Source organism: Plectropomus leopardus, chromosome 13, assembly GCF_008729295.1.
Source record: "Plectropomus leopardus isolate mb chromosome 13, YSFRI_Pleo_2.0, whole genome shotgun sequence".
NCBI classification, from domain to species: Eukaryota; Metazoa; Chordata; class Actinopteri; order Perciformes; family Serranidae; genus Plectropomus; species Plectropomus leopardus.
In genome coordinates, this window is record NC_056475.1 from 31,945,138 (window position 1) to 31,970,197 (window position 25,060).

At 39.8% G+C, this 25,060-nt stretch overlaps 1 protein-coding gene across 2 annotated transcripts in view; it reads left to right on the plus strand.

Moving 5' to 3' along the window:
- The first annotated feature begins 10,023 nt into the window (after positions 1 to 10,023).
- hlcs (holocarboxylase synthetase (biotin-(proprionyl-CoA-carboxylase (ATP-hydrolysing)) ligase)) overlaps positions 10,024 to 25,060 on the plus strand; it is a 47,566-nt gene continuing 32,529 nt past the window's right edge. The window contains exons 1-5 of one of the 2 annotated variants that reach the window (XM_042499079.1): positions 10,024 to 10,406; positions 13,084 to 13,224; positions 16,206 to 16,368; positions 17,417 to 18,450; positions 22,858 to 23,037. In XM_042499079.1, coding sequence (XP_042355013.1) covers positions 10,149 to 10,406; positions 13,084 to 13,224; positions 16,206 to 16,368; positions 17,417 to 18,450; positions 22,858 to 23,037 — 1,776 coding nt within the window. In that variant the 5' untranslated portion in view covers positions 10,024 to 10,148. The remainder of the gene's footprint in view (positions 10,407 to 13,083; positions 13,225 to 16,205; positions 16,369 to 17,416; positions 18,451 to 22,857; positions 23,038 to 25,060) is intronic. The other variant, XM_042499080.1, reaches the window with a different exon arrangement.

A 25,060-nucleotide genomic window follows, 5' to 3' on the forward strand; every position in this document is an offset into this window, starting at 1 on the left:
ACACACACACACACACACACACACACACACACACACACACACACACAGCTTACTCCATGTTTATCACATACCAATAGCAAATTTACTTCAATAAACTTCAAAACTTTTGAATGTTTTAAATAATTGCAACAGTGTTGTTTCACATGCAATGATACTGTGAGCCATCCCACTATGTAGGTCTTTTTCAAATTCTCACTTGCATGTGATCTACAGTCTCGCATCTCTCTGAGCTGCACTGCACAGCAGGAATTAATATGACTGTAGGTTAAGCTATGAGATATTACCATAAGAATGTCTTTAGATAAAAACTTTTATCTGTCCTATCATTGCTGTCATTTTCACTACTCTTTTAGAAATATCTGTAAAATGAGCCATCCACGAGTTTTATATTTTACCTCCCAATAATGTAACTTCTGTTAGCTCTTTTGTTTGAACACTGCCATATGTAAAATGCCCTGGCATCATATTCCTATATCATATCATATTTTTTGTTTCATTTATATTTTATACTTATTTACTGTTTTCCACCCATTCAGTAACACATTTATGTAAGTCTGCTTTTGCAGTGATGGCTGTATCATCTGTAAACATATATATAACTAATTTAATCACTTAAAGCAATGGATATGTTTATAATGTTTAGTTTGCATGCACATTATATAACTCCAGGAGTTTGTTTTTCTGCCTTGCCTGTATATAAGAACAGCTTTTACTTGTTTGTGCTGACCACTACCCTGAAAAAATTGCTCATTAGGCTTATACTTTTATAGTGTCAAAATCAACAGAAAAAGATGATGACATCATTAATTGCAATTATTTGCACTGTATACTGTGGCATACCTTTCCAAAGCCCAAACAGTGGGCTGTTAGACAGGAAAACTTGCTGTCTGTCCTCTTATTGGACTGCATGTCAGTTCCACTAAAAGGAGTAGCAGCACACACCAACATATCAGCTGATTATACATAACACATACAACAACAGAACTGTGGTAATCGTAAAAAGCTGTTTATTCTACTTTTCTGATGTCAGTAGTTCATGTGCATTATTATTTTGTAACATTTTTAGCAGAAAAACAATTAAGTAGTTACGTAGTTAAGTAGTTAAGTAAACGGTCTGGACAGAAAACAGTTCCAACACACAAAACCAACTGATGCTCTGTTTTAGAGCACATCCACACAGCAGTTTTAATGTCTGAGTGGTAATATGGGAGTGTATCTAATGGCCACCTCTATAGCTCTGACCTGAGGTTATTACTGCTTGCATCAGCAGGAAAGAGCATCTGTTGTATGTAGCAATGTCGGCTTGTTGTTTCCGGCCCCGGTCCCTTAAAATCATATACTAACATACTATTCAGACTAACTATGATGGAAAACTGAGTATGTAGTATGCTGCAACTGCGTAACATGTGGATTCTGAGAATGCAAAAAAAAAAAAAAACTAGGTTTAAAACCATAATAATAAAATTACATAAGTGCAAATCAAGATGTGTGTGTCGCCATAATATCAGACCGAATATCCCAGCTTGGAAAGGTTTGTTTTCAAATGGGATTGAAGGTGAAAAGGGTGCTAATATTCCTTTCCTTGTAAATCAGTTTGCCATATCAATATAACATCAATCCCTCGCTTCTCAAAATGCTCCATAAAAACTTTGACTCAGTCCTCATCAAGCATACACAAGTCAGAAGTCTTGTGTATGCTTGCTAATTGCTTGACTGTACATGTGAATACTTATTTATTTAGTAGGCAGTATGCAGTACATACTGATAAGAATATGTAGTGGACAGTACTTTAGTATGCGATTTCAAACTCAGTGAAGGACAACACATGCCCAGGTTCAAGGAGGCAGAACTTGGCAAAAATTGACAGGAAATATTGTCTCAATTTCCAGTATTAAATTGTGGTATTTCCTGTATGGTAGGAAGTGTATAACCTGTGTTCATCACTGCATTTTAAGTATTAATGTTTTAAAAAAATGAGGGCCACTACGCAGAAGGAGGGTTTAATAATGTCTGCTTCCAGCATGACACATGGCAGTTGTTATTTGTGCACCATACCGGAATTTGATGCGATCCAGCAGAGACACAGGGTGTAACAGGATGGAGGTAGACATGTGGCACTGGCCACAGTAAAGTTTGGTCATGGCTGGGCTCTCACACAGCTGTTGCATAGAGGACATGCATCTCTCCAGGAAGTGTTGCATCTAATGAGATAGAAGCAGTTTGAGTTCCAGGCCATCACAAAATACTGACTCAGATTAGTAGAACAATGAGCAGTCTCATTTTGCCTGCATCATGTACTCCAGCCCCTTTCAGACCAGTGTATGTCTAAAAAAAGCCAAAGTACAGGTACATTCATCTGATGGGGATTTAACATGTTGGTGAGTCAATTTTATATGACTGAGCTACACTTTTACAGGGTGGACCTGAAACCACCTGCAGCTTACCTTTGTCCTGCCCTCCTGCTTCACAGCCCTGAGCCAGTCAAAGGGAGTCCTGCCCTCCCAGTCATGGACTCTGAGATCTCCTCCAGCATCCAGCAAACCACTCACCACTGAGGGGTTACAGGAGAAAACGCCTGCATGGACTGGGGTGCTCCAGTCCTCACAGCGACTAAAACAGAGTAGATAATATATCAATATGCTGTCACCTGGTAACTTTCATTCACAAAGTCATGGTTTTGCAAGTCACAAGTAAGTCTCAGGTCTAGTGCAAGTCCTAGACCATATTTAATCATGTTTGAGTCTATATGACTGATAGGAACAACAATTTTTGAAATGAGTGCAGTATTGAGAGAGCACTGCAGCCAGCAGCGGCAAAACAGGCTGTGATGTAACCACTCGGGGCATGTTCACACCAGCAATGTACGTTCACTCAAAGTATTTTTTTCTGCCACTGGCAAGCTCAGATTATTTCAAGTGTCCGACAACATTATGAAAAGGATCCCAACAGAGATAGACCTTTTTGTTGAAAAGTAAAATCCTTTGTGTTTCAGCAGAAACAGCCTCACAGTTACTATAACCACACTAGATGTTGTTTGAATAAACAGTAATTTTATCATCATATAACTTGAGTCAAAGTTGACAAAAATAAAATAAGTAATTCTGGTTTATGTATCCACTGTTCAAACACTCATCAGGTCTGGCTTGGTTGGAATTAACCCTTGATTTATCCAGTAAGATGTGAAAGATATACTGGCTCCAGGCTTAAATTACTGTTTTCTTTAAATGGAGATTGGTGGGTTTGGCAATTTTGGATCTGTTTGTAGTTAAATTATAATTACAATTCAAATCAACTCAATTGTATTTATAAATCCCATTATCACAAATCACAATTTGCCTCAGAGGGCTTTACAGCATACAACATCCCTTTGTCCTTAGACCCTCACAGCGATTAAAGAAACCCCCCCCCCAAAAAAACCTTTAATGTGGGGAAAAAACAATTAACATTAAATGATCTTACTTTTTCACAAAAAGATCTTTCTCTGTAGGGTCTGTGTCATAATGTTGTGAGCCACTTAGAATAACAAGCCTGTCTGTGGCAAAACCCAAACAAAACAAAAAAACACTTTTAGTGGACGTATATAAACAATGCTTAATGGGCTGCAGCCTGTTCTCGACCTACTTAAAACATTATTGTTCCTGAGACTCACTTAGACACAAAAATATAGGAAAGCTTTAGGTTGAAAAGTATCAAACTTGTCTTTAAAGTCATTCCAAGTAAGAAGGGCTAAAGTCTGAGTGAAGTCACGAATCATTGGTATTTCAGTCAAAGCTATTTTTTTTAAATCAGCTAGCTGAGTCTTGAGTCATCAGATTCATGACTTGAGTCCAAGTAATGCTGCGCTAGTGGACATCTCTAGTTGACACTATTTGTTCTTAAAACTTAAAGTTGCTTTAAAAACAAAATTACTGCATCATTATGAACAAGACTTAAGAGACCAGCCAAGTGATAATGGATAAGCTGGGTATATTTATAATGGGTGCCATGCAGACCTGACTTACTGGTTGGGGTCAGCTCCGTAATGCAGGAGCAGTTTGGTCACCTTCACTTGACCCAGCAGAGCAGCACAGAACAGTGGAGTCTGACCCAAGTGGTTCTCACAGTTCACATCAACACCTGGAACACATCAGAAAACACTGAGTCCATGGTGTGATTTTAGTTTGCATTTTGAAGTGGAAATGTTCATAAAGACTGGGTGTCTGATTTAAGATAAGTGTAAAATTAATATAAGTTGGATGATGCTAATATCAATGTATTACTGGTGTTATTACAGTAACTAAGTTACATACCCTTATTCAGCAGTTTCTCCAATTTGATCAGATTTCTCTCCAAAGTGTATTTGTGCAGCTGAGCATGGACGCCTCCAGTGGTAACAACACCCACATGCACAGGACACGGGAATGGCAACGCAGTCATCCTTAATCTGATCGCCCTACCTGTCAGCAGAGGGCAGTGTCACTACAGTGAGGTCAGACATGTCAAAGCCTGTTTGTCTTTTTATCCCACATATGTGTGCAGTTCAAACACATGGCTATGCAGATTAACATCACCAAATCTGATTTTACCTGTGAGTCCATATGACTTGTATTAACTTGTCTTGAACACAAAGTGGACCAGAATTTAAGGGCAACAAATTGCCATTTTTAACCCTACCAAGTTACCTGGAAAGGGCTGGAAAGTGAGCCGTTAAGTAAAACATAAGATTTTTTCCACATAGTGACAATGATGACTTTTTCCAAAAAAATACTTTTCTGTTGTTACCCTTGCATTGCATTGTAGCAATTTTATTTCTAAAGGATTTTCACCTACCTCTTATTTATACACAGCACTGCTGCAAAGGAATTTAGAGAAATAATTCACAATTAACACATTATATGATTTATATTTCCTTCTTCATATTATTTGTTGAGACAGTTTCCATTTTATTGAATTGAGATACCTTTACTTAATCTGTCTCTTCTACACAAAACATACACAGATGGTGTTTTAGTGTAAACTGCTGTTTAAGCTTATTTGCAGAAATTCAGCTGTTTCTATATATACTTAGTCATAATTAATCTGACGGCACAGCGCTGATTAATTTGTGGTCTATTTATTGGTGTTATTAACCTAATTCAGCTTATAAAAAGGTAAAGGGACAACTACTAAATAAAGAATGATATGTAGACTGAAAATTCAAAGTGGCTCTCTATGGATAGACTCTCAGTCACTTCAGTGGTGGAAAGTAAATAAATAAATTGACCTAAGTATTGTGCTTAAGAAGAATTCTGAAGAAATTGTACTTGAGTATTTCCTATTTTATTCTACTTTTTACTTCTAGTCCACTGTATATTACAAAGAAATAATGTACCCTTCACTACATTTATTTGACAGCCATACTGACTTGTTAAAGGATATTTACAGTGTAAATTCAAGTAGTTATTATGAGCCTAATTTTAACAAAATCAAACATTATATCTAATTAGTATTAAAAGTAAATACTAGCACTTTCACTTGACATAAATGTTGGATGTGACAAGCCTTGTGACAAAATCGTCTCTCCGTGAGTTGTTTCCTTTTGTCTTAAGCTGATGCAATACAAAAATGTTTTCCCTGAAATTATTTGGGTAAAGTTAAATGCTAACATTGAAGCTAACATAATAGTATCAAAATGTGAAGCATATCAAATAAAATAATACCACATTGAGCATTGCTGCAGTAGCTATACTCATCATCAGTTCACACAGTCCAACAGGCCACAAAATCCATGGAAAGATAAAAATGAATCCAAATAACTGGCAAGTTAGCAAAACGGCTAATAAGATGCTAGCTAATGTTATTTTTTAGTTAGCTTCTCAAAGACATAAATAAACAGACCACGACAATAAATATTAACTTCTGACAACAATCACGATGTAAACATACCATGTACATAACTCGTCATCAATATTAAGTGGTAAACTTATAACTTACATATAGATAACAGTTGTGTTTAACTTCTTTTAGCAGAAAACTGTTGGGCGTTTCCGAGCCGCTGGGCTGACCAATCAAACGCAGAGCCACGAGCCACCTGACAGTTGGCTGGCTGCATGTGCGCATGTGCGCACTCAGCACAAGAGGTCGAACCATATGGTTTTTTTCAGGGCTGATACCAATTCTGATAATTAGTAGTTGATGAGACTGATAACTGATATTTGGAACCGATATGCATTTACATGCAAATAAAAAATCTTTCTGTCAATATTTGGAATTTGGAATAGTCCAACACAATTCCTTGTTTAAATGTCTTTAGCAAATGCTTAATCAAAACAGACACTTTCAACATTATATAGTTAATATATAAGTTCCCTGCAACTTTTTTATTAAAAATTTGAATAAAAGTTAATAAATAAATATAGCTCCGTGAGGCTTTACAAAGTAAAACTTCCACCCATGCTGACACTTTCTTTGCACTTTGTAATTAATTAATTTTATCTGCAATTATTAAAATCAAACGCTGAAACAAATACTCTGTGAAATGCCAAATATCAACCCCGATAATTGGCCAGACCGATAATCTATTGACCCCTACTAAGCAGGGCTGAAAAAGGACAAAGATGGATGGGATGGGAGCCTTCAGCTACCAAGCTCCTCTTTTATGAAACCATTCTCCAGTTTCGGTCATGGAGGCAGACATCATCTCCACTTTTAAGGGTATACTTAAGACCTTCCTCTTTCATAAAGCTTATAATTAGGGATGGCTCAGGTTGCCTGGACCAGCCCCTATTTAGGCTGACATAGGTTTAATCTGCTGGGGGACTTTCTAAAATACACTGAGCTCCTTTTTCCTTCTCTTGCTCCCTCCATCTGCAAACGCTCATGTCTGTTTATTGCATTACGCCAACTCCGTTGCCTCTCCGGAGCATTTGTAGTCCCTTGTTTCCTCATTTTCCCAGATCTTGGCTGCAACTGAACGTGGTGATGGCTCTCCTGATGCTGTGATCCTGCCTTTGGCTGTGCTCATGCTGTGGCTGACCTGACTCTTTACCTCCGGCTTGCCTTGATTGTGGTCCTGGTTTTGCCATTGCTGTAGTCCTCTCTGAAGCTGTGCCTGTGTTGTGGGTCCTGGTTGCGCCGATGCCGTGATCCTGCTTGACGCAACCTTCTACTGCCATTATTATGCGTCATGCCCCACTATCAGTATAAGCATGGGACTCTTATCAACACCCACAATGTTTGCACGTAACATCACATGCTATCATAGAATGCATTTAGTAATTTTACACTTATCACTATGGTAATATGACATGCTATTGTTACCATTATTTCTGTGCATCTCCTTCCCTCTGTCCCTCTCTCTTCCCCCTCTCTTCCTCTCTCTTTCTCTCTTTCTTTTCTGTCATTATTGTTATTTAATATTTTCTTTATGACATCTATTGCACATTTGTCCGTCCTGGAAGAGGGATCCCTCCTCAGCCGCTCTTCCTGAGGTTTCTTCCATTTTTCCCCCCATTACAGGGTTTTTGGGGGGAGTTTTTCCTTAGGCAATGTGAGGGTCTAAGGGCAAAGGGATGTCATATGCTGTAAAGCCCTCTGAGGCAAACTGTGTTTTGTGATAATGGGCTTTATAAAATAAAATTGAATTGAATTGAAATCCTTGACAAGAGTCTGGCAACAAGAACCCCAAGGAAGATTTTTTTTCAAGTATAAGCTGAAATGTGGCTTTCTTGTCAATTTCAGCATGAGAATATGGGGAAACTCACACTTGAATGAATCTGATTTTACTGCTACAAAAGTAATATGAAGGGGACATCAGTTTAGGACACTTAAAAAACAGCCAAGAGACCAGAGTCGTAAAAAAAGACAGTGCTGGTTGGGGGGGCTGCATTTGGGCCCAGGGGGTGAGGGGACCAATTGAGAGAATGTATAGTAATTGCATAATGTATATGTATATGAATATGTAGAACAAGAAATAGGACATTTTGAGTAATGTAAATTACTAAACCCGTATTTGAGAAACACGATCATTCCACATTGAATTTGACATCATTTGCTATATCTCATTAAAAAGGACAACCCAACTCCATCATGTTTTTTTTTTTGTTTTTTTTTTTACAATCGTCAGTAGAAATCTATTACAAAACATGTCATAAAGTAGCTTATTCAACATAAATAAACTATAAAAACTATTCAATTAAATCAACATCTTCTTTGTTCTTTGGTATTTTTGTCTTATGCATACGTATATGCCATGAAGAATTCTGTGTGTTTTTGTGCCAATATCAGGTCTCTTGTAGATCATGTGATGAGGCAATAAGAAATACACAATAAATAGGCCTATGTTAGCTAGTTATGGCACATTATGTCACATAACTATTGACTTGCGTGCACGAGGGCCCCGCATTATAGCGTACACGGGGGCCTGATGTCGCTATCTTATGCCTTAACAAGAGAGTATAGAGTTGGGTCCAAAACTGTATTAAAGTCTATTGCACTACATTGCAGTTAGTAACAATCACTATGGTTTTGCACTTTACTGCTATCGCAACTGCTGTTTGGTCAATTTAATGTCAGAGCTTAGATACAATGATTGATTACACAACCACTACAACTAAAAGGAAAAAATGCTCACAAGGTCATTTCAACTCAGCTTTTGTCATTTTCAGTGAGCTTGGTATTTGCCCTGCTCTCAGTGGCCAAGGCACGATGTGGTAAAGTATAGATGTCAGGGAGTGAGTGAGGTCATTTAATTAGAGAAGGAACCATTAAGCAATGGCAGTGAGAATGGGAGAGGGAGGTCGGACATCTTTTTTTCATTCAACCAAGGGTCAACATACATAGTAGCCCATAGCCAAACTTAAGAAAGATGAAATTAAACTGAGCTAGTCAGGATTGTCCAAAGTCCAGCCTGGGAGCAAATCGTGGCCCTCAGCTTGTTATTAAAACTATACAATATGTGGCCCCACTCATTATTGGTTAATAAAGCTAGATTACTTAGATATTTTTAATTGTAACCTGCGCTGCTTTGGTATGTATCGTGTCACTAGATTCTTGCTAATACGGAGCCCTACAGCAAACTTTGACAGCAAATTCTTTCTCACTAAAAGATGAAAAAGTTGTGTTTGTCTCATTTGACTGGATTTTTTTCCAAATAACCCACATGATGTGAGAAGCAACTGCTGACACAGAAAAGACACTGCTGGACTAGATTAAGGCTGGAGGCTGGAGCACTGTGGGCTGGAGAGGGAAGGAACTGCTGTTGGTAGGGAAGCAAGAGTTATGGAGACTGTGCAACATGTGATGTTTTAGTGCTGGCTGTATGCAGAAGAAAGGAAGACTTTGTTTGAGGAAGAGGATAAGCTGAGAGTGGAACTCTATTAGAGGAGAGTTGTAATGAAAGCCAAATTGACAAGAAAATTGATCATTTTTCGCATCATTTATTTTCTTCACACAACAGGCCTGTATCCCAGGATTTAGGCCAGCAGGCGCAGACTGAGGTGTAATGACCACTGTGAACACAGAGGCAGCAAACCGCCAAACATGCCAAGTCTGCCATAAACCCTTGGAAACCTGGATTAACATCACTTTTCTTGTGCTGCTTTCAGATGTCTTTTACGTTTTTTGATCTGATCTTTTTTTTTTTTTTTGGGGGGGGGGGCAATGAGCAACTTGGCAAGACGTATCACAAATAACAAGAAATTAGTAAATTAAGAAATAATTAAAGCAAAAGCTGGGGAAAATGTCTTGGAAAAAAAGAGAAAAAAAGGCTGGAAAAATTATTATAACCATAACTTTATTTATAATGACCATAATTGCATATTCTAAATTATTTTACAGAAATGTAGTAGAATTTTTAAGCACTTTTTTTCAGGAAAATTTTTGCACTAGTTTAATTTAAATTCTTAAGTTGCTTATTGCCTTCTTCCGATATTTTTGAAATAAAGTAAATTAATTTGCTCAGGCTCCAAAGGGTTAAAAGACAACCGAGGGACATGTTGGATTCCGGGACAGCAGGTGGCGACATGCACCTTTAATGTCAGTTTGTGGGCCGCTAGTGAAACCAAAGATGAAGACGTTAGCTTGGCAGCTAGCGTGAAGTTTGACAGTAATGTAATGTCCTCTGTGGACACTGTCTGTTTCCTTGGCTAGAGGACCTGTCAGGATGGAGCCCTTCGTGTTCTCCGTTTAAGATGTTAATAACGCTGTGTTACGTCTATCTGTGGGTGCGCTTTCACAAGTGCTACTCAGTGCTGATCCGCAGCAGTCTGTCCCGGCTCAACAGCAGCAGCTTCAGCTTCAGACGCTGCCCCAGCTCGGCCTCAGTTCCACACACCGCGTCGCCGACCGGACGCCACTCAGCCAGACACCGGCAGTCCAGCCCGGTACCCCCCGAGGACAACGTCTTCCTGCAGCTGGGAGACAAGGCGGTGTATGTCACGGAGCCTCAGGTGAGCTGGCCTTCATGTGGCATGTGTGCAGTGTGTGGTGACCGGACACCTGCCGGGCCTGTCTTTGTTTACATTCTCATTAGCTCCAAAATCTTCACAAGCAGCTCTCCCACCTTTAACTTCAAACTAGCAGTATTACAGTGTACAAATACTCTGTTAACAACACTAAAACTCCTGAATTTAAAACCTCACAGAGGACAAAATACTCAAGTATTAGCGTTTATATGGCCTTAGAGGGATAGTTCAGATATTTTGAAGTTGGGTTGAATGAGATACTGAACAATAGTCAGTGTATTACGTACAGTACATGTCAGTAATGACGTCCTCAGTTTGGAGAAGCAGGCTGGAGTCCGACGAGGCAATGAACTGCTGCGGAGGGGTCAGCAACAAAATGTATTTTAGTCACCTAAAAAAGTTCCATCTAAAAAAATCAATATCAGTTTAAGTGTATGCCATACTGAGAGTATTTTCACCTCTTTACCTTAATGTCAGACAGTGATTTCAAAGTGAAAGTGAGGCTGTTATAATGCTCTCTTCAAACCAGTATTCATTGACAAAAACAGTGATTTAACATCTCTCAAAACAGGAACTGCTGGTCTACCGCTGCCTTCATCAGATAGTTTGTTTTTATGATTGTGTAATTTTGGTGTTTAAAGGGTTAGTTTGGATCCCCCAAATTCACACAACTAACTAACTAACTAACTGATGACAGCAGAGCAGCAGTTACTGTGTTCAGCCTACTTAAATTGCTGTGTTTCTCAGTGGAGTCGGTGGCTTTGAGGAGAGCATAGATGGGGAACTGATGGCTTCCCTGTTGAAACAGGGTGTGTGACATTCAGGTAAAGCAGTGAAAATACTCTCTGTATAGCGTACACTTAAAGTGATATTGATATTTTTAGGAGGCTAAAATATGTTTTGCTGCTGACCCCTCCAGAGCAGCACATTGCTGAGCTTCTGTGACGGACTCCAGCCTGCTTTTCCAAACTTGAGGCATGTTGACTGACATCTACTGTGTGTAATCCAGAAAAACTCTGGATAAGTACCACATTCAAACCCACTTCAAAACCCCTGAACTCCCTTTAAAGTACTCAACTTTGTTGCAAATAAGAAAGCTGAAAAAAAAGGAAACTAAATAAGCAGAGTTCTCCACACTAGAGCCAGGACTCTGCTGTGAGACTAACTTGAGACCTCACTGCTTGAAGACTGAACTTGATTGAGACAAGGCAAAATGTCCAGCAGTTGAGCCTGTCACCCAAAGCCCTGCCATGCACGTGTAACTAACTGATGTCATACTAGGGAAGTCAATGTAAGCTGGACTGCTGTAATGATCTCCTTTCTGGTCTGCCAAAGAATACAATTAATCAGCTGCAACTAATGCAGAATTGTGCAGCATGAGTTCTGACTAAGATGAGAGGGAGAGCAAACTTTACACTGGCTGCCTGTTAGTTTTCACACTGATTTAAAACGTTTTTTATGAGTTTATAAGGTGCTGCATCTCAGAGATGCTTTTGGTTTCTGAACCGGGAAGGCCCCTCAGATCCTTCAAGTCTTCTTTTTTTTAGCTCTTCCACAGAGTAGAAGTAAAACATTTGGTGATTCTGCTTTTAGTCATTATGTTCCACTGGAACAGCCTGCCAGCGGAAGATCTGAGAGGAGCTGGAAACACTGATACTTTAAAACGTAAACTAAAAGCCTTTCTTTTTAGTCTGGCTTTTATGTTGTGTCTTTCTATCACAATTTAATGGTTTATACTTATTATATTTGTTAACATCCATTTTTCTTATTTCATTTTTCTTATTTCATTTGTTCTTGTTTTTGTTTCTTGAAATTGTAAAGCACTTTGAATTGCATTCGATTTGTTTGAAAGCCCAGTTAGTAGGGAATGTTCCCACAACATTACTTACAAGTTGCAATAATGTTTTGAACACAACATTTTAATCTAATGTTCAAAGAACCTTTTGAGGATATTAATCATTTTAAAAAATGTAAGGTTAAATGCTGACTAACATGTAACGTTATCACTGCAACATTCTGAGGATGTTCTGGTGATGTTGAGAGGTGACAGATCATAGAATGTTCTTTTATAAAATGTTAGATGAGAAAGGAAGAACCTTTCAGAACATGTTACTGAAGCCTGAGATTACAGACCTTTTTTTAATTTTTATGAAAATGAAATGTAAATTGATATGTTAACCAAAAAAAAACCATTTTCACCATTTTTTGATGTTTATAGAGAATGTTGCCCTAACTTTAAGAATAACATTCTGGGAACTAAAAGAAAACTTGCTGCTGAAAACCTGACTAAAACATTGCACTGGTTGCATTGTACCATTCTCAGAACATTTTCAGAACCAACAATTGCTCGCTGGGTGTTGCTATATAAATAAAATTTGATTGAATGATTGAATGCCAGTGTATGTATAACATAAAAATAAGGACTTTAAACTTTAGCTTGAACCATTAGATCGTAGTTCTTATATGAAATCGGCTGCAACCCAGATGTCATTGTGTGACTGTGTCCTCTAACTCTGCTTCTTGACAGCTGCTTACTGATATGATGTCATCACCTCTGGTCAGAGCATTTAATGACTCTGTCCTGTCAGTAACTACTAATCACTGTGTAACGGCCCTGTAGTGTTTGAGTTACTATTTCCTGTGCTGTCTGTGCTGTCCCCAGGCATGTGATGACCTCAGCAAATGGACCGTGCTGTTGGGGTCCTCTCTGGTTTGTGGTCCACGAATAGAGAATATTTCATTCATCATAGAAGCTACAGGACACACAGTGGGCTACCACTCTCCTCGCACATCGAATAAGAAAGTAGGCACCACACATTGCTTAACCCTTTAACTCCTGGATCCACATCAGTCATCCTGTGCTGCGTTCAGATGCCTTTCACAAGGAATTTAAAGCTCTGAAAATAGCAAATAGCAAGAAAATTAGTAAAAGGTTACAAAAAACTGACCTGAAAAATAGCTGGGGGGTTTATTAGATATTAACAAAAAATAGGGAAAATGTCCAGAATACTAAACTGTAAGTATGATAAATGATATAATGATAATTCTTATCATTTTGGATTTAAAATTATGTTACAGAAAAAAAAATGTATATTTATTTCAATTTATTTATTTTATATAGCAATTTCTTAAGGTTATCTTTTTGTCTGTTTTTGTTTATTTTTTACATTACTTTGTTGATTATTTTCTGGTTATTTTCTTGTAGATTTTTAATTTATTTTTGCTGACTTTTTGAGGTTGTTTCTTGCTAAGTTGTTTGTCGCCCTCTTCGCATGGTTTTGAAAGAAACAAGACTATTTGCTCATTTTTCAAAGGCTTAAGATAACAGTCTCTGAACAATCATTCTATTTTAGCAACACTGAGATGGAGCAGACACATTTTTGCCCTGATTTTCCCAACACCTAACTTTATTATTTTTTTTTATTTCCTCAGTGTAGTTCCTATCAGAGTAGTCAATTTTGCTTGTATAATTTTTATAAGATAAACTTTGTTTATATGAATTGTATGTAGTGCCATGACATAATGTCTTCACAGTAAAGACACGGTAATACCAGAACGAGTGTGATGGCTGCCGGCTAAGGCGTTTTATTCCTTAAAAATCAGAGTGCTTGTTGTGCTCTCCCGGTAGCCAGACACTTCCAGCCTTTATCAATATTTCAGAATCCACATTTACATTCTCTCTGTATTCTGTGTTCATACAGCATCGCCTGCCTCGTCATTTAAGTCTATAGTTATACTACAGTGCCACCTATGGGTGATATGCCATCAAATTTAGCAGAACTGTTGGACGTTCACATATGAACCCATATTTGGTTACAATTGTGTGATGCATAAGGGCGCTTTACAGCTGACCACATGGTGGTGTTACCATGTTTGCACATGTTTGCACATGCCCAGCGAGAACCTGGGTACCAGCAACAAAAACACACATTAGGAGAGCAGTCAGGAAAGAATTGGGATTATTCATGCTGGGGATCTTGTGTCAGCTCTGGACACACAACAGAGCATGTGTACTGTAAGCGTTTTGTTCAAGTATTCTTTTGGTTTACTGAAAAGTAGCATTTCTTTTCAGTTTTTTTACTTGAAACAAAAACTTCAGGCTAAAAAGAGTTTGTCAATTGTACTTTCGTTATTAGAGGCATAGGAAGAAATTCATACATATTATGTTTGTGCACTTCTAGAGTGTTTTAGGTCCTGGTATTTCCTACAAGCTCTGATTGGGCATGTGTTGATCATCATGAAGCCCTGGTAGCTCAGAGTAACTGGAGGTGCTTCAGCCTGACAGAAAAACATCTTTATTCTCTATATTGTCCCAAGGCATGCTGAGAAACATATCTGTATTTTTGCTGCATTTTGTTGCACTGTCCTGTAGGGCTTTTCTCTTTTTAATTTGCTCCCTCAAAACCTCTATTATTCACTTTTACTGTTTGAATGAATGAATTAATGCCTTTATTATCATTGCATGTTCACGTTTCTCCTTTGCTGTCCTTTATTTTCCTCACACTGCTTGGCCATGCGTACTCTATGCAGTGAATGAATGTTGTGTTTCTGCCCTGAGTTATTTTTCGTTGTGATTTGCCCATTTCTCTTTGTCTTTTTATTCCTCCATGCTGGTGATAACTGTGGCCTTAGGCTTTATGTTTTCAGGTTGTTTGTCTGTACATCCATTCGCCCCATTCTCATGAACATTATATATCAGGAACGCCTTGAGGTAAATTTTTTAAAATCTGGCACAAACATCCACTCACAGTCAAAGATGAATTGATTTGATTTTTGTGGTCAAAGATCAATGCCGGGTCACTTTGACCTCATCAGTCTAATTTGTGTAAAGGCAGCACCTCAGTTTTACACAAGTTTTACACAGGCCACAAAGTCATAAATATGTTTTTCATACATTTTTCCTGTGATTATTACTTCTGCTTACTTTCAGTTAGAGAAACTACTTACATGTCAAATTAGTATTCTCTTTAAGGACATTTAGGATTATATTTAACTTTTTTCTACACTTCATGCAATATAAAGCACAAAACTTTAAATATTTAGCCTCTAGCTTTACTAGCTCATAGCTTCTTAAGGTAATCTAGTTCAGCCTCTAATCCTGCCAGATTTTCAGATCCATCAAGCAGTTTGTCTTATAATAATGTATTTTCAGCAATACATTTTAATTACTTTCAGCTGTCAGCATTAAAGTTCAAGTTCAAGTTAATCTTTATTGTCCAAGCGGGCAATTTATGTTGCAGCATAGTACTTGACATAAAAAGGCACAACAGACACCAGAAAAAACCCAGAACAACAATCTCAACAGCACTATATCCATTTATACACGTTTTCTCCAGAAAATGCATTTTCTGGTTTTATTTATTATTTGACAGGGACAATGCACAGATTCTTAGCTGCTCTTTTGATAGCCATAAGTTTATTTACACCTGTAGAAACAGAGAATAACATCTCTGTTAAGAAAATAAAATTATACAAAAAACAAAATACAAGGCAGTATATATTAACTGTACAACATCAACCACAAGGTTTCATGACCATAAGGACACCACAACCACCACCACAAAAACAAGATTCCACGGCACCAAGAAAATCAGGTGTTTGTATTGCCTTGTTTACATTTTACACCCCTGTTGTTGTGATTTCTTATTTGAAAATGGCACTGGTTCTTTAATGTCTCAGTTTAATTTCAGTGCACCTCTGCACTGTTTTCTGTCTGTATAATGTACTACAGTACATTTTCTTGTGTATAAACTGATGCTATTCAGTGATGTGTTTTGTGTGCAGGTGCTGAAGTGGTCTGACTACTGTCTGCCTCTGGCCTGTAGCCCGGGCCAGCCGTTCAGGGCCGTGGCTCAGGCCAGTGTCGATAACTTCAGTCGGCTCGGCGTGGCTTTCATCGAAGATCGCCTTCAGCTGGACAATGGACTTATGCCTTCCAAGATAATCCGTATGTTGCCTTCAGCTACATTTTATATTCATCCTTTTTATATTCAACTGTATTTTCATTCTTACCACCTGATAACACTATACATGTGTAGTCATTATATCTTGCAATGCACTTTTTATCTAATGCGTAATGCATTATGTTCTATTTAATAGATATGGATGGAAGGATAGATAGATAGATAGATACATACATACATACATACATACACTTTATTAATTATTCCTAAATATCCCTTTAGGGATATTAAGGTGTCCAGTATCTCTCAGAATCTGTATTACTGTTATTATAGAATAGAAACAACAAACAATTTTAATTTTCAAATCATCACTTAAAACTTAAGTCTTACTTTATTTTTGATTTTATCTACATTTTAGTTAGACATAGTGACAAACACAGAGTATTATCAAGTGTGCAGTTTTGCTTGTACAGCCCACTCGCATCAATTTTGTGTCCAACAGCAAAAGCAGCTGCAGGCAGTGTATTCAGTGTAAAAGCTCTGACAGACCCAGAGTACACTACCTGCCCAGCACCAAACCCAGAGACGCAGGCAGAGACGAAACACACAAGGTGAAAAAAAAAGAGAGAGAAATACAGACAGACAGACAGACAGACTGAGAAAGAGAGAGAAATATTAGCAGATTATCCCAAAAAAAGAAGGGGGGAGGAGGCACAAACTATATTAATGGTTGTTATGATTGTTATCATAGATTCAAAATATGGCACAGAATATATAACATATATATATTTTTCAAATTAGCAGTTTTTTCCCCAGTTCATTTTCTTGTTTGTTTTTGTTGTTGCTAATTTTCAGGTAATCCTTTTGTACTTTTTAATTTTTTTCATTTTTTATTTGTTGCTCGTTTTTTGGGCCATTTTTTGTTAAGTTGTTCATTTCCTTCCTCCCATGTTTTTTTAAAAATAAATCAAGCAGAATTGGGTTTGGGTTGGGTTTCAAAAGGTTAACTGAAAAACTTGTGCTAACAGATATTAACAAAATGTGAGTCACCAGATTGCACTCACACTTTTGTACTTTTTTTCATTGTCAAAGCTGTCCTCCTCCAAGACTCCACTCTCAGTGAGCTGTTGCAGAAGCACCGTCCACAGAGCCCAAAGACAGAGACATCATCATGGCTCTGCGGCACCGAGGCTGAGGAGCCTGTCCCTGAGCTGTCAGCTCGTCACCTGTCAGCCGACCACCTGCAGTGTCGTAAAGGCAGCCTTCTCCTCACCCCGGAGGTAAAGAGGAGGTTAGAGGAGCGACGAGGGTCAGAGCCGCTCCGCGGCACCAAGGATTTGGGACCAGTTTGTGACTCGGAGGACAATTCATTGGGGAATCATCACCACATGGAGGGCCATAAACACCATCTCCACCTGTCCAGCTGCCACGAGTGTTTGGAGCTGGAGAACAGCACCATCCTCTCTGTCAAATATGCCTCGGCTGAGAACATTCCAGACCTTCCTGATGATAGCTCAGGAGGGCTGGACAGTGGAGATGAGACTCTGGATGATGTTGAGCATGATGCCAAAGGCTCTTTTGGTCAAAGTAGTGGATTTGACTGTAACAGCAAATCGCCAAATGTTCTGCTGTACACGGGTGGCTGCCAGGAGCGTTTTCAGGCAGTTCATCAGCTTTTATCGGAGTGTTTAAACATGGAAAACAACATCATCTATCCCATCCAGCCACAGCAGGCTCTGAGTGACCCCTGGCTGGACAGCACCAGGCTTTTGGTTCTGGCAGAGGAGGAGCCCCTGACCCCCCAACTTCAGACCCGTTTTCTCACCTATCTGAGCCAGGGAGGCAGAGTGCTGGGGCTGGCCTCCAGCCTGTGCCCAGCGGGTCTCTGTCTGGAGGAGAGGGAGAGGCGACGCGGACAGGTCAGCAGGCTCAGCTTCACCAGGGAGGACAGCACCGAGCTGGAGCTGAGCGTGCTGGCCACTGGGAGGGTCTACATCAGGGATACTCAGGGTGGGGGGGAGGTGGAGCTCTGGGGGGAGCTGAAGGGGGACATCCCTCACCCAAGAGATATGGTTGTTGTCAGGGTAACCCACGGAGGGGATGGCGGAGAGGCTGTCCTTTGTCAGGTAAGGACATATGGCATTATTAAAAGTGATGATTGTAGTGGTTTACAGGCCTGTTTTTCTTTCCTTTTTTTAATTTTTCAAGGTTCAAAGTTGTATTTGTCTCATACACATACAGCTCAGTGGCCACTTAATTAGGTGCACCTGTAAACTCTAATGCAATCCAGCACAACACCTCAGTCATAAATTCTGCCACTATGAAGATGATAATGTTCAGTTGTAACTGACTTTGCCAGAGAAGTATTAATTTAACTGCATTTTTATTATATGGTTGCAATTTGCAGTGGGCACTATATTGTGCAGTGTTTGTTTAGTGTTTTAAATTAGTCTTTCTAAAACTTTTCCACTGTATTATCTGGTCCAGTACAACACCACTACAATCCAAGTTTACTATAGTGCAACCCTAGTTCTAATAGTGCAGGCAGAGCCTTTTTCGGACTCTGTGAGTAATACTCTCCTCCAGTCCCGAGCACACATTTTGTGGGCAACCGATGTGAATGTGCCTACTCAAATACATGTGGAGCCCACAGTGTATAAGGAGGTGTATGACACTGTCAGCTATCCTACACCCTAAGGTAGGGCCCCAAGGTAGAGGGTTCTGCCCGTCTTTATAAAACAAGGGTCACAATATTGTATCCTTGGTTCTGTCTCACAATGGCTCCAACCTCTGCTGAACTCCATGGGCACATTGCGCAGAGCCTGATGAATGAACGTCCTTTTGCAACATAATATCGACCCAGCCACACTGATCCTGACCGGCTGAAGGTCAGCTGTTGCAGCCCAACTACTTGTTTATACAAGGCTGCTGCAGCAGAGAGGTAGCTGGCCCCAGCCAACCCAGGGTCATCAAGGAGCACAGAAACATGTAGGTGTATCATACACGGAGGGGAGTCAGGTGCAATCTGAACTTCCAGCAAGCACAGACCCTGAAAAGGAGCCTGACATGTCTGGCCCCTGACGCTGCCACACTGCGTGGAGAGTATGTGCCATCCACAGTGGGAGGGTCCTGGTCCGCCTTCTTGTAGGCTCAGAGGATGCACTCACAAAGCCATCCTGCATGGAGTTTCTTGGGATGGGCCTCACCTGGCACACCATCACCAAAGCAAAAACAGCTGTTCAGTCTGTTTGATAGGGGCTATGCACTCAAAATGAAATGTCAATACACTGTTGAGTAAATGTAATTTTGCCTCCCTGTCTCCATCATGAGGTGGAAGACAAAAAAAAACATCTAACTGTAGAACTGTTGACCTGAAAGAAGTCCTTGAGTTCTTGGAGACCAACGTAAAGATTTGGTCAGAGAATAGCTCCACTGCTGTCACCATGAGGTAGCAAGAAGCTGGGGCACAATGGCAGTCTCAGCATTCTGTCCATCCATTATGTTAACAAGGTTGCGTCACAGCTCCCCTTAAAACTTGGTCAGGGGACGAGCAGCCAGTTGTGGAGTGGCAGCTAAACACATGTGATATCCTGTCTCAGCCCTTTCTGCCGCCACACCCAGCATGAATTGGGGCAGGCCAATGGGAGACAACATAGAATGGGACAATTTGGTGAAGTACCACAACGTATCACTGCTGATGGACAAAAGGGCTAAGCCAATAGTAAGGGCCCTGAAAGCAACACTGCCAGCTGCCTCATAAACAAAGCAGCAGCTGATATTGTGTCTCTGTGTTGAGTCGGTTCAGTTCTTGGAGATCTACGAGGGAGAAATAGACATGTTTCTTTCTATTATGTTAATCACCTGTATCAGGTGATATGTGTCTTCTGACAACATATACTCAGTGTACAGTACTCATGACTGGGCACAGCTTCTTTAACTCCTCCCATCTCCGGTGTGAAGGAAAAACAGACACTTGAGTCAGCCAGCCGTTGAGCGACTGCTAAAGTGCTGTGATATTCTGTCTGGGTCCTCGCTGCAGACAGATATTCCATAAATGGAAGAGTGGTCCTTGGGAGGCCTGTTGGCTTAGCACTATTTGGGTAGGCACATCCCTGTTGGCAAGCTACATTTGTGCAGATTTCATTGGGCAAATACGTGCTCGTGATTGGAGGAGAGTATTACCCATAGAGTCCAGTTGGGGGCAAAGCTTGTGTGAGAAACAGCTAAAGACCTCAGTTCTGAACATAATTATTTAAAACATCCCGTTTGATGTTTGACTGCAGATCTCAGCCTGTAGAACGTGCCCTTATTCCTCCAAGTACTGAGCTGCAAGCAGCAATACGCCTCAACCCATGCTTTGTGGTCTGTGGATTGGATGACATTCTCCTGAGGGATAATGTTGTAGGCCAGTGTCGCTGTGCCACATCTCACCACTCCCACAGACTCGCTGAAGTTGTCAGAGGTGGATTGGAGCATGTCCTGGTCAGTGACACTCACTGTGTCCTGCAGGCTCTGATTGGGCAGTCAAATGTCTGACCTCTGTCATCACCATCTGTTGTTTTATAATTCAGTATGAGGAGGTGATGATAGCGTGTTCTGAGTAGCTTGTAACCCTCTATGACTAGAGAATAGTTGTCCCAAGTCCTTCCACTCTGATGGGACATGTAATGTGTGTTCGATGTTCAGTTGAACTTTTTGAGAGATTTGCATTGCTAAAATCTCCTGACAAGAACAGCATCCAGGTATGAAGGAGCTCATTTATAATTGTTGCATACGCACTAAACAAGCCCTGAAAGAAGCATACGCACCTGTACAGAGACTCTGACCCATGCATATGACAATTTTGAAAACCGGATATTGACAAAGCAGATGGTGAGGTGGTAAAGTGAAGCCAGATTGTAAAAATGAATTGTGAGAGGAATCAATATACATGCAATGATGCTTAATACACAGTAAATGCACTTCACATGACAGGGTACTTATAGATCCACTCAGTCATCAATATTAGGTCCAGCAGTGTTATTTGTGCTTAAGCTAATGAGCCAAAGCTATGCCACACCTTTCAATTATAAAAATCTTGAGCCAAGTTCAAATCTCAGATTTTGCTCAATATTTTGTAACTATATTTATCTCCCTATCACAATGCCTCACCCCTGCAGCGCAGAGGAGAGAGCCGGACTGTAAGCTGCTGGTGCTTGTTGCTAGCTGTGAAGCTTACAGCAGCTGTTGAAATGTACGCATCAATTAGCATTAGATAATTTTAGAACAGAGCGTCAATAGTTTATAGTAATATCTTCTAACACTGTGCATATATTAGCTTGAAAGTTTTCATAGTTTATGTTGTAAAATGACTGCGGCGAACACTAACATGCACTCACAGAGCTACTCACAACATGACTGTACTTGAATAAAGACATTGTGCTCACCTGTTAAACTTCCGTCTTCAGATGATGTCACTGGGTGGGGGTTACCACTGATTGTTGTGATCATTTTTGTGAGGTAGGACCACTGATCAGCAGGCTCAATTCTATGCATCAGCATTTATGAGGTGCTTTGCATTGACCATTTCTGGTTGAATGTGGGCGTGCAGAGGGATATGAGGTTTGCATGTGTGTAAAACACCGGTGAAGTTGAATTGCTATTTATAAAAGGACATTGCTTACTACCAGGCCCTGGTCAGGAGCTGGCAGAGAACACCATTAAAGGAACACTTCACCCACAAAATGATCATTTGTAAATCAGTAAGTCATGCCATGTTACCTTGTATTTGTGTTACCTCATATGCCTCTGTGGAAGTCGGTGAAGATATTGATTCATTGATTGACTGGGGACCGCCTCTACCAACAGCAAAACTATATCAAGAAATTTGTTTACAAACTCTCACACAACTCGTGCAGAATAATCCAAGTCTCATCTATCCAGTCTTATGCTCAGTACCTACCAAGCACCAAATTTTACTAACATAGCACAGGATTGGAGTCTGGCTTTGAAAAGAGCAGAGAAAAGTTTCACAAAAGTTTTACAAAAATGCTACATTGATGATGATACATTGATACATTTTGTAGGTGAAGTGTTCCTTGGAGCTCTATCTATCCTGCATTGATAAGTTTGTCATACAAAACAATAATCTGGTGCCCATCTGAGCATTGGAACATTTCCTACTAAAATAATTTCTTCTTTCACTGCTGAACTGCAGTGGCGAGATTGTACCACATATAGGACACTTGTACTAAATTCTGTAACTTTATGAGTTGCACACTTGATTTGGCTTACTCTGCTGAAGTATTATTAGCTTTAGTTAAACTCTGGAATCCATTTTGCACAAAAAGCGGGCTGTGTTTTTTTTTTAAATTTCCATTAATATCACATTAGGTTAGGAGCAGTTTAAACAGGAGAAATGATGAAAGCAAGTAGGAATTGTTTCAGTGTGACTCCCGCCATGTGCACCTGTAGGATAAATATAACAAATTTGTCTGTGTAATGAGTTAATGTCTCAAAGCTTGTTGGACATGCTATATGTTCCCTGTTTGCAGGTCCACCTGGAGATTGCTCCCGGCTCCCAGAACTTGACGTCAGACTGTTTCGATGAATTAAAGGTCAGCAACAAACTGCGATATGAGGTCTTGACAGAGATCCTCACCTCTCTGGGCTTCAGATGTGAGCAAAACCAGACTCCAGCCCTGAGCCCAGTCCACCTGCTGGCTACCTCCCAGGTAAGACCCACTCTGCTCCTCTGTCACTACTTTGAACATGAGCTCACGGGTCTCACAAAAAAGTACAAGGTAGATTTATTAGTCATTTTTTTTAAAACATGGTTTGGAAAAAAGTGAAATGAAAATTGGTCCCTAAATCCTGCTATATCTTTTGGAGTGTGAAACCAGCGTTGAGCTTGTCAATGTTGTCAGCTGGAATGATATTGACATCAGACTTGTCTGTGAAAGTTTGTTTACACATGTTCAAACTAACAGACCATTATTCCCTGCAAAAGCAAGTACAACGACTTAAGCAGGAGTTACTGAATTAGACTTTTCCGATGTGTTGATGCTCTCTCATTGATTCCAAGAAGAATAGAAAAAAACCAAAACATTCATCCATCCATTCCGTAGACTGTATATAAAGATGGACGATGCATCCCTATTTACCCTGACTATGCTTTAGAGAAGCCAATATATCCTGGATACGGCCTCTGCCATCTTGTGTTAGTGACATCATTTGGAGCAGGAGTCTGCACAGCAGTGATCTCCACGATGGTTGAGTTCCCACCAAAACATTCATCCAAAGAAATGTGAGCAGCACCATTGAACGCAAGCGCATGGATCGGCACACACAGCTGTCAGTCATGGCGGAAAATCCTATTTTTGTAGAACTGAATAACTCATTAAAACTGAACTTAAAAAAATAATCACATGAACAAATATCAGGGTGATGAGAACTACTTTCACTGACAGAAACCTTTGGGAAAAAATTTATTTGGCGTGTACTTTGAGTTTTTAGTTTGGGCTACGTCTGCCCACTAACTTGGATGGGCGGGCTTTTTGACTTATACTGCTGCCAGCCACGGGGGGCGATAGAGATGTTTAAGCTTCACTTTGGGGGAACTGGCATGTCATTCATCTTTATATACAGTCTATGGCTCATTCAGTCATTTATTCGGTCATTCATCCATTCACGCACACACACACACACACACACACACACACACACACACACACACACACACACACACACACACACGCAAACACAGTGAGCATCAGATTGCTTTTATTAAAGTTAATTATATGAGCGTCAGCACAGATATCCTGCATACAACACATGTGGAAACAATTTGGCTCCCTAAATATATGCAAATATATGAGCATATATGCAGCAGGCTTCCAGCAGCTCTGTGTACAGAGGGCCAATACAAATGTGAGGGCAGTGAATCAGTCTTTGATCAGCCATCACTGTGACTGACCGCAGCCAGTGCTCAACAGTTTGGGTACCTCACAGTTTGATTTTTGGAAAACATTGAAGTCCAGGTCCAAGCGGCAGGCTAATTAATGAAAAGCTCAAAGAATATTTTTGGATGGATTGAATAAAAAAAGCCATTTCAAGTGTGTTGGTTTAATTTATATCTAATCTGAATTCATATTTTCATAGTTAGAGTAGCCAAAAATAGTAGTCCCTCTGAAGCCGCACAGGCAGCAACCACAGAAAGGGCACAGCACGGAGAGGTTTATGAGGAATAGCGTGGGGCTCATCATGTCCAGTTTGTGTTCAGAGGTCAATTACCTTGTTAAAAGTTGTCGAAATTACACCTAATCCTCCCTCACTGAAGAATCAAAGATCTGCCAATATGTTAATGTTTTCAGTTCTAAAGCGAAACAGCTGTACACACGATGTACTCTTACGTAAAGTCCTTTTTTTCAGTGTTTGTGCACTGGAGGCTTCAAGTTTTTCATACTGGACCACAACTGGCTCCTAAACTAATTGTGATGAATGTTGCTGGCACGCACGGGTGCTGTAAGGTCATGTGTTATTTGTAATACAGTAATGTTATTTAATTTCATTTAGACAGAGACAGTGCACAATAAAACATGAAGAAAACATAAAACAATGAGAGATACGTTGTATCAGGTTTTAGCAAAACTGCTATTTTTTTCCGCCCGTAGTCCCTGGGCAGGTAGGTGGAATAAATACATTAATGACAGAATTAGATTAAATAAAGTACAAAAAATCCCTTAATAAAATTTTACA